General features: G+C 32.4%; 1 protein-coding gene and 1 long non-coding RNA gene across 7 annotated transcripts; one reads left to right on the forward strand and one right to left on the reverse strand.

Annotated features, from left to right (window-relative positions):
• Nucleotides 1-3,013, reverse strand: LOC148768071 (uncharacterized). 6 transcript variants are annotated; one of them, XR_016033436.1, is made up of 5 exons: nucleotides 2,659-3,012; nucleotides 2,081-2,253; nucleotides 1,714-1,771; nucleotides 1,355-1,458; nucleotides 1-71 (listed from the first exon to the last, which is right to left on the reverse strand). It is a non-coding gene; the product is annotated as an uncharacterized LOC148768071 (long non-coding RNA). The 6 variants fall into 6 exon arrangements; XR_016033437.1 differs by lacking the exon at nucleotides 1-71 and adding an exon at nucleotides 771-1,133; XR_016033438.1 differs by lacking the exon at nucleotides 1-71 and having other exon boundaries at nucleotides 1,186-1,458; nucleotides 2,203-2,253; nucleotides 2,659-3,013.
• Nucleotides 3,014-7,844: 4,831 nt separating this feature from the next.
• LOC105950619 (uncharacterized) lies at nucleotides 7,845-9,722 on the forward strand. The gene is made up of 2 exons (XM_012973989.2): nucleotides 7,845-8,153; nucleotides 8,940-9,722. Exons 1-2 carry the CDS (start codon nucleotides 7,992-7,994, stop codon nucleotides 9,492-9,494), a joined length of 717 nt encoding a protein of 238 aa, XP_012829443.2. The 5' UTR covers nucleotides 7,845-7,991; the 3' UTR covers nucleotides 9,495-9,722.
• The last annotated feature ends 216 nt before the right edge of the window (nucleotides 9,723-9,938 follow it).

The following is a 9,938-nucleotide window of genomic DNA, read 5'->3' on the forward strand; positions in this document are numbered from 1 at the left end:
TGTCCACGCGTTCCTCGTCGCCGTTTCGCCGCTGCTCCACAGTCCACTCTCGTCGAATCATTCACCTCAAGCTTCAAAAGGTAAAATTCGAATCCGTTAGTGATTGATTGTGTAATTATTAATTATGATTAGTTATGAATTGAGATTTATCACATGGATCCTTTTCTGAATGACTTCGTGAATTATTTGATAATAGGATGTATGGTCTATAATTTAATGTGAGCATACTATGTGTTTTAATTAAAGCAATTAATTACATGCATGTATGTTTTTAATTTACGTTGGAACAAAAAATGTATGCAATTATTGCTAAATTATGTATGTGTTTATATGTATAAATGTTTTTCATATAATTTTTTTTAATTTTCCACTGTGCACACGTGCCTGATTCCCAACAACTGCCTCCTTGCATCCATAACCAACCGTCTCATTGTCGCCGCCACCGCTATGGTTGCGCCATAGCAACCGCCCCTCAACTAACGAATATAGGGTTAATTTCAAAAAGGCCCATGACAAGGGCACTTAATTCAAAAGGGGACATCCACTTTTTTTGTCTTGCAAATATTTCCAGCTCATACAAACTTATTTGCAAATAAGGAAAATCCTTATATATATATATATATATATATATATATATATATATATATATATATATATATATATATATATATATATATATATATATATATATATATATATATATATATATATATATACTAGTGTTGGGAGCACCGCGCAAAGCGCGGTGTTGGTGCCCATTCAATGTAGTCTAAAATTACAGGGTTATTTTGCTATAATTCTATTCGCATGAAGCTAAATACAAAATTTGTCGCAACCTGTTTCAACCATCACATGTAAAATATGACCTTAAACCAACATATTTGAAATATAACATGCCATTGTGCAGAAAAATCCCTTGATTTAGTCGAAGAAGTTGATAGATCATAATAGAGATCACTAACCCTTCTGATATTGTTGTTGGACTCTCTAATCCTGGACTCATGATCCACTTTATGCAATGCTATAGGCATTAGTGAAGGTTTGGTTGTCCGATTACTACGTATTCGACGAATTATTATAGTGTTTTCCACGTTTGGACAACAGCTTATACCTCATGCCGTTGGCAATTACAACTCAAAATCATAAATTTAAGAGTCAAAAGAACCAGCCGATCTATGGCAATATAATATTACCGACCAAGAAACTAAAAAGAATAAACCAATAACTCCCACAGTGCATAGACCAACCAAAACAAAGAAATAAAAGCAGGAAATAAATGAAAACTTTTTTGGATCTTGCATGAAAGACTAAAATGACATTTTGAGCAAAAAAATTAAATTGTGTGATTCTTTACCTGATTTTGTTGGACGAATCAGTACTGTCAATCCTTCATTGTGAACAGAATGACTTAAGTTATTTCCTTTCCAGTTTATTCCGTCATCCTCAATTCAATCCCAGCTACGGCAAATATTAAAGGATTCAGTAAGATGGCAAAACAAAACGATCAACAAAGTTCACCGGAAACAAATCTAATACATAAAGAGAAATTGAACATCAAGAATCAATCAAACAATTAAGGATCCGTTGCTGGTTGTTACAGCTACAGAGAGCCTAAAAACCAGGACAAAAATCCCAAAAGAGAACCAATTTTTAAAAAAAGTTCAATTTATGAAGAAAAATTGAAAAAAAAAAATTAGAAAAGAAATAATATACCTGTTATTGATGCTTAATTCAGTGAATACCTTGAAGAAAGCTTCAAACTTTTTGCAATCTGATATACAAGAAATAGCAAAACAACAAGAAAATAATGTATTTAAAACAGGAAATAAAAAATAAATAGAAAATGAAGCATAGAAAATAGCAATTAAATGACACAAATATGAACTGAATTAGGCTCTCCAATTTTGACCGTATTGTTTGATCATGTGAAATAGAATTTCAACAACCTCGATCTCAACATTATGCTGAATCACTAATCGGAAATTTGTGAGATATGCTACAAGTAGTAATAAACTCTCCATTAGCAATGAGCTGTGTATATTGATGAAAATTAAAAAGTAAGAAATGAGAGAAACAAAACCATGTAAATATCTTTAGGTCCACCTCTGTAACCACAAGGAGAACAGAGCGCCGGTAAACAAAACCATGTAAACAAAAGTCGCCGGTGCCCGGTAAAAGTTTATTGAGTTTCTTAAAACCAACCCATGCAATCTTTACTTTCGCCGAACATCAAATTCTCTTCCCTTCAACTTGCTGGATAAAACCAAATAGTAGATAAATATCAGCAAAATAAATGGAGGCTTGTTGGATGAAACCCAATAAAGAAAATAGGTCATAGTACAAATATATATGTCTATATTCTTTTAGGCACCAAAAACTTATGATTCACGGAAGGTACCGCAACACATAGCGTGTAAACTTAAAACCACACAATGGATGTGTAAAATTAAAAGGAAGATGATAGCTCTAAATGCACTTCGCAAAATGTACAGAAACTTAATTAATTGTATATAACAAACAAAGCCTAATTAATTGTTAAATGCCAAATCACCAAGGAACCAAGAAATTGAAGACAAAAATAGAACACACCCACATGCAGCAAATAAAACAAAAGCAGAGGCAATATAATTAATTCGACGCAAAAGGAAATTAGTTGACCTGGGTGCTACATAAAGGTTGTCGTTCGTGTAGGCGGCAGAGGCGGCGGCGTTTATGCTCGCCGACGCTGGAAGCGGCGAGGCCCTCTCGATTGCCTCTCGTGGTCGGCTATCGCAGGGCAGTAGTGCAAAAGCTTTTGAGAGAGGAGGCGCCGAAGATAGAGGTGAGAGGAGATGTTCTCCCCAAGTCTGCTGCCTCCCGATTAGAGAATTGAAAAAGAAAGAAAAGCGAAAAGAAATTAAGGAAACGGGGCCACACGGAGGAATTTTGGAATCGAGCTGCTTGAAGAATTAAACAAAAAGAAAAGAACGGCCGCCGTGGATTGGAGGAAAATAAAAACAACGGCGCCGTTTTGATATTAAATGGGCTGAAAGAAAACGAGAAAGAAAATAGAAAAGGGGGAAAATGTATATATATATATATATATATATATATATATATATATATATATACCAAAATTACCCACAATTCATCGAAAACCATTTCAACTTCAATTTCATGATTTACACCGTAATTTAGCCCAATTTCACCAACTAACCAATTTTGACCCTAATTTCAATTTTGATCCGCCACCACCGGAGACCGCCAGTCAGCCGCCATTGACCGCCGGTCTCCGGCGTTGACTTTTTTTTTTTTTTTCTTAAAAAACCATATTTTAATTAATATTACTGTCTTGGCTGCTAAATTACTGTCTCCAGCAGTTATTTAACTGTCGGAGACAGTAATTTAACTGTTGATTGACTTTTTTTTTTCTTTCTTAAAAAAATATTTTAATTAATAGGGGTTTTTGTGCATAAGTCCCCAACCAAACATCTTTATTATTCTAGGTTTAGGGGCTATATTTCTTTCACTAATAAGTCCATCCCTTTAATATTTATTATAAATAAAGGAAACATTTATGTATATGTCAATATTACCCTCAACCCTTTATACCCAATTCTTAATTGTAACCCAAATTTAATCAATTTTGTCCACAAAAATCCAATTTTGACCACAAAAATTCAATTTTGACTTTTTTATGGAGCATACTTTAATATGCTACAATTTCATTATTAACTTAATTTAATCTCAATTTGACCCTAAATTTAACAAATTATTCATTTTGACCAAAAAAAAAAATTTCAAAAAAATTTTTTTGCCACCGGATTCCGGCGTTGACTTTTCAATTTTTTTTTCTTTCTTTCTTTCGGATTTTTTCGCCGGTCTCTGGCGTTGACTTTTTTTTCTTTTTCATTTTCTTTTCTTCCGGATTTTTTCGCCGGTTTCCGGCGTTGACTTTTTTTTTTACGTCCGCCGCTAAACGTTGACCGTAATTGTGCTGTCACTGACAATAAATTAACGTAATTATACTGTAATGACAGTTAATTACATAATTGTACTGTCGTTGACAATACATTTATGTAATTGTGCTGCCGTTGACAGTAAATTAATGTAATATCATTATTTTTTTTTTTTTGTTGTTTTTTTTTTTGTTTGATTTGTTGACAAGTCAACGTAATTATATTACTGTCGTTGACAGTAAAATAACTGTAAACACAATAATATTACTGTCAACAACATCAATATTATTATTTTTTTTGGGTTTTTGTTTTGTTTGAGTTATTCATGGAGTAAAGTAATAATATTACTGTCTATTATTGTAATATTACTGTAAACACAATACTATTACTGTGGTTGACAGTAATATTACTGTTGTTATAGTAATATTGTTGTCAACCACATCAACATTATTATTTTGTTTGGATTTTTTGTTTGTTTGAGATATTCACGGAGTAACGTAATAATATTATTGTTTATTATTGTAATATTACTGTGGTCGACGGTAATGTTACTGTTGTTATAGTAATATTACTGTCACTCACAGTAATATTAATTCTTTTGTTTTTTTTTTATGTTTACATTTGTTGAACGGTCAACATTGTAATATTACTCTATTACACAATAATAATGAGTTTTGTTGTGTTAATATTACTGTGTTAGAGATTAATATAGCAATATTACTGTGTTAAACTGTAGTTTAGTTAATTTTATTGTGTTTAACAGGAATATAGTTAATATTACTGTCAATCACAACAATATTGTTGTTTAAACGAAAAAAAAAGTTACAGAAAGAAAGAAAAGAAGAAACAAAAAAAAAATCGAAAAAGTCAACGTCGGAGACCGGCGAAAAAATCTGGAAGAAAAAAAAATGAAAAGTCAATGCCGGAGACCGGCATTGACCGCCGGTCAACGGCGGAATCCGGCTGGAAAAAAAAAGTTTTTGATTTTTTTTTTTTTTTTTGAAAAATAAACGTTTTGGGTCAAAAATTAAGTAATTTCTGAAATTTGGGGTCAAATTGAGGTTAAATTCAGTTAAGGATGAAATTTGAGCATATTAAAGTATGAGGGGTTATTTTAGTCATTTACAAAAATCTGGACCATGTGTGGACTTATTGGTAAAAGAGTTTTTTGTCTTGATCTCTTTATGATTAAGTACCCATTAATGTGCTTATTTGCAATGACCCCTAATTAATATTACTCTCTTGGCTGCTAAATTACTGTCTCCAGCAGTTATTTAACTGTCGGAGACGATAATTTAACTGTTAATTGACTTTTTTTTTTTCTTAAAACATATTTTAATTAATATTACTGTCTTTGCTCTAAATTACTGTCTTCAGCAGTTATTTAACTCTCATAGACAGTAATTTAACTGTTAATTGATTTTTTTTTTCTTAAAAAAATATTTTAATTAATATTACTGTCTTGGCTGCTAAATTACTGTCTCCAGCAGTTATTTAACTATCGGAGACAGTAATTTAACTGTTAATTGACTTTTTTTCTTAAAAAAATATTTTGATTAATATTATCGTATTTGCTCTAAATTACTGTCTTCAGCAGTTATTTAACTATCGGAGACAGTAATTGACTTTTTTTTTTTTTGAAATTTTATTTTTCTTAAAAAAAATTATTTTAATTAATATTACTGTCTTGGCTGCTAAATTATTGTCTCCAACGGTAATTTAACTGTCTTATGCAATAATATCAGTGTTCTAACAATCGGTCGAGGCGGCCGATTAATCAATCTCCGAGGCGGAGGCGGTCAAAAAACTTTACGATTTTAGTGTAAAGGTTTGAAAAATCGGTTTTTTGCTTGTGAGACGGTTTGAGGCGGTCAAATCTTTACGGCGGGTCAAACTTCGGTGGCAAAAATCAGCCAAAAATCGTTTTTTTTTTTTTAATTCAAAATAAAAGTTGGGATTTTAATAAACAAAATATGAGTTTATGTTTTATTTTGTTTATGTTAATTGTTATTGTTAAAGAACTAATGATGTATGCTAGGCATGCTCGAATAAATGTAAATTCAAAAAAATTGCATTTTTATTTATATTTTACAAGGATATTTATGTATTATGATCTTATTATTAAACTTTTATTATTTTATTTGGATATATAAATGATGGAGATATAACTATGTTTAAATATATTTTTATATATGTTTTGAGTATTTATAAATAATATCTAGAAATATATTATATTAAATTTTAAAAACCGATTTATTTCCGATTTATCACCGATTAATCACCGCCGCACCGATTCGTGAGTCGATCCCTGACCGCCTTCGACCCGATTACCGCTTTTTACAACCTCAAATAATATTACTGTTTGGACAGTAATATTTCTGTTCGGCAAAATAATATTCATAATATTACAGTCCCAAACAGTAATATTACTGTCTGAGACAGTAATTTAGCAGCCAAGACAGAAATATTAATTAAAATATTTTTTTTAAGAAATTTCAAATTTTCAAAAAAAAAATCGAAAAAAAAGTCAACGCCGGAATCCGGCCGGAAAAAAAAAAATCAGAAAAAAAATTATTTTCAGAAAAAAATACTATTTTTTCAAAAAATTATTAAAATGGGTGTTAATGTGATATATTTGTTTAAATTCAGGGTCAATGTGTAATATTAAGGAAGTTAGATCATGGATGGAATTGACAAAAAATATATTATGGAGAGTATTTTTGACTAAAGACATAGGGATGGGTGTATTTGAAAGACTGTTTTTTTTTTTTGACCAATGTGCATTTAATTCCCGTGGATGAGCCTTTTTGTCATTCGCTCGCCCATGAATATAATGGAATCGTGGAGAAAGAGAGACAAAGTGAGAGAGAGAGAGAGAGAGAGAGAGAGGGGGGGGGGGGGGAGGGAGAAGAGAACAATAATATAGATATGAGAATAACGTGACTCTAGAATTTATGAATCTAGGTTACGGGCAAGGTAGAGATTAAAAAATGAAGGATGCGAGTCATATTTGTTTTTCTTTTTTTTAAAGGTTTAGTTCAAAAACAGGTATCATAATTGTATTTCACATCTAATTATGTTTGTTTCCATCTAGAAGACTCTTCTATAACCCAAAATAAAATAAAAAAGGATAAAAATTGTTTTTTCTTCAAATATTTGATTTGGATTTTGTTCAAAGTAGAAATATTGGGTAGTGTGGGAATAGGTAAAATGAGGGGAGTGAACTAGGGGTGAGCAAAAAAACCGAGAAACAGAAAAACCGAACCGAGAATCGAAAAAACCGAGCTAATATGTACCGTCTCGACCTAAAATCGCATACACGGTAAAAAAAAAATTGAAAAACCGAAAATATCGGTTTGTGTATGGAGAATAAAAAAACTGCCGAACCGATTTCCCGAACCGAACTGATTTATAAAAAAAGATGTCTTTTTGACATATAGTACAAATATTTACTCTAGCTTGCCTCTATCTTTCGAGCGCCTCCATGTGACATGTTTTACTATTAATTAATTTTGGTTGTGACGTGAGTTGTTAATTGTTAATTTTCTCAAATAAATATAATGAAAGTCCAAATATATCGGTTTTATGCCGAACCGATTCGAACAAATAGACGAAATCGAAACCGAAAATAAACCGAATTGATACCGAAATCGTTAACCGATTAACACCGATCCGAAAAAAACCGACATATTCGGTTTTTAAAATATGAAAAACCGATATTATCGATACGTGTTTGGTTTATTGGAAAAACCGAGCCGTACCGATCCGTGCACACCCCTGGAGTGAACATAATTAAAAAGAAAAATAATGGGTTTAATTTAGTTCTAATTTTATCGCCAAGGGGTCTACCCTAAATAAAATGGTCTGTTTAATACCTCACGTCACCTCTCTCTCCAATCATAATCCGAAATTATTATTAAAACGTTCATGCTTTTCTTGTAGCTTTATTAATTGGGTGGCATCTGTCGCGATTTAACTACAGTAGCTAAATTTCATCGACTTCTAAAATTCGTACGCACACGCAACCAAAAATCGAAATAGGGGAATGTAAAAATGGAGGAAAAACAGCTGGATTTGGTGCTGGTGCCATTGGGAATGGGGATGCTTCTGTGTTACCACTTTTGGCTACTCTTCACTATCGCACGCAACCCCACCCGAACTGTGATTGGTTTGAATGCTGAGAGCCGCCGCAAATGGGTCTTCTCCTTGATGGCTGTTTGTATTCTTCTCTTCCATTTTTTTTATTTCTCTCACTATTTATTTATGGTTTGTTTGTTTTACTGATTTCAGAAACCCAGATAAAATTAGTGTTGATTTCAACCTAATTATATTTCTTTTACATGCTGTGATCCCTTACTTTTAAATTGACATTCGCAACCAAATTAACTAATGAGATGAACTTATGAGAAAGGAAGAAAGAAAATTAATGGGAAAATTATAATTTTCGCCTATCTAGTTTGCACTGATTGCACATTTGGTCCCCATATTCACAAAAGAAAAATACATTTGGTCCATCATGTTTCAATAATTAAACTTTTTTTTGTCATTTTTGTGAATTTACCGTTAGTTCCGTCAGTTAAGGCGGTCATTGGAGACCAAATGTGTATTTTGTGAATATAGTGGACGTAATGTGAAATTATTGCAAACTTGAGGGATGAAAACTGTATGTTTACCGAAAATTAATTGTATAAGGTTCTCTAAGACTTGTTTGTTATATTTACACAAGGAGATAAAAAAAACGAAGCTACTTGTCAAAATAGTACCAAAGGGTGCACATAAAATTTTGTTTGGCACAACTTGTGAATATAATTTTGCGCAAACGGAAACGAAGAGATCGGAGGTCACTAATGGATCCCAATGTTGTAGTTAATTTTGGGTGAACAGGAGTTTTTTTTTATTTTAATGTAAAAGTAGACTTGTGCAGAACCCATTTGGGGTTATTGTGTATATATTGATCGGGGTACGAAATCGGAAGTTAATTTTGTGGTCAAAATATAACAGGATCCACTTAAAAACGGTGTTTTGGCAGTCCAAACGATACGAAACAATATAATGGCATCGACTCTTTTGGCGACCGCAGCCATTACTCTGAGCTCGTTGATAACTGTATACGTCAGTAACAAATCGAGCTCTCCGTCTATGGGATTCGTGTACGGAAATAAAAGCCAACTGATGTCTTCCGTAAAATTATTCTCTATCTTGGTATGCTTTCTTGTTGCCTTTCTTTGCAACGTGCAGTCTATTAGGTACTACGCCCACGTCAGCTTTCTCGCCACTGTGCCTGCGTATCGAGATCGAAAAGAGGCTATCGAGTATGTCGCGAGACATTTAAACAGAGGAAGCTACTTTTGGTCGCTTGGACTACGAGCATTTTACCTCTCGTTTCCTCTGTTTATGTGGGTTTTTGGACCGATACCTATGTTTGTGTGTTGCTTTACGATGATATTTGTTCTTTATTTCTTGGACACCACGTCAAACTTTACGAGGGAGATGCACAGTCATTCGATTAAAGAGGAAACCGTCGGTGGAGATGTCGAGTCGATTGTACAAAATTGATCGTTCTTGATTTCGAATGTGTGTTGTTAATTTACTTGCCGATTTCTTATGTACATGGTAGACTCATCCAAAGCACTTGGATTCTTGTTTCATTAGATATAGTGTTCTTAAATTTGTAGTCAAGTCTTTTTTCAGTGTTATTCTTGTTTTTATTTCAAATGTTATCCTTTGTATACCCCTTGAACATTGAAAATCATCAACTACTCACCGTCTACTCATTTGTCTACTGGTATTATTGTATTAGCTAGTACGGTAGTTAAATGTATTTAAATTAATAAAGTCGAAACTAACAATATTCTATTAATTTAGTAAATATTAAATTATTTGAATTAATAATTTAATACGTTTTAATCGAGTCGGAACCGGAAGAGATTATTATTTGACTGAGGTTATTAATTCATTGAGTATTGATTTATTGAGGTTCTATTACAGTATAATTAAACA

Source organism: Erythranthe guttata, chromosome 9, assembly GCF_056151865.1.
Source record: "Erythranthe guttata isolate IM_541 chromosome 9, IM_541, whole genome shotgun sequence".
Classification (NCBI taxonomy): Eukaryota; Viridiplantae; Streptophyta; class Magnoliopsida; order Lamiales; family Phrymaceae; genus Erythranthe; species Erythranthe guttata.

Coding starts and splice junctions, on each gene's coding strand:
- LOC105950619 (XM_012973989.2), top strand. CDS start 7,992: ATGGAGGAAAAACAGCTGGATTTGGTGCTGGTGCCATTGGGAATGGGG. Junction 8,154..8,939: donor GGGTCTTCTCCTTGATGGCT/GTTTGTATTCTT, acceptor AAAATATAACAG/GATCCACTTAAAAACGGTGT.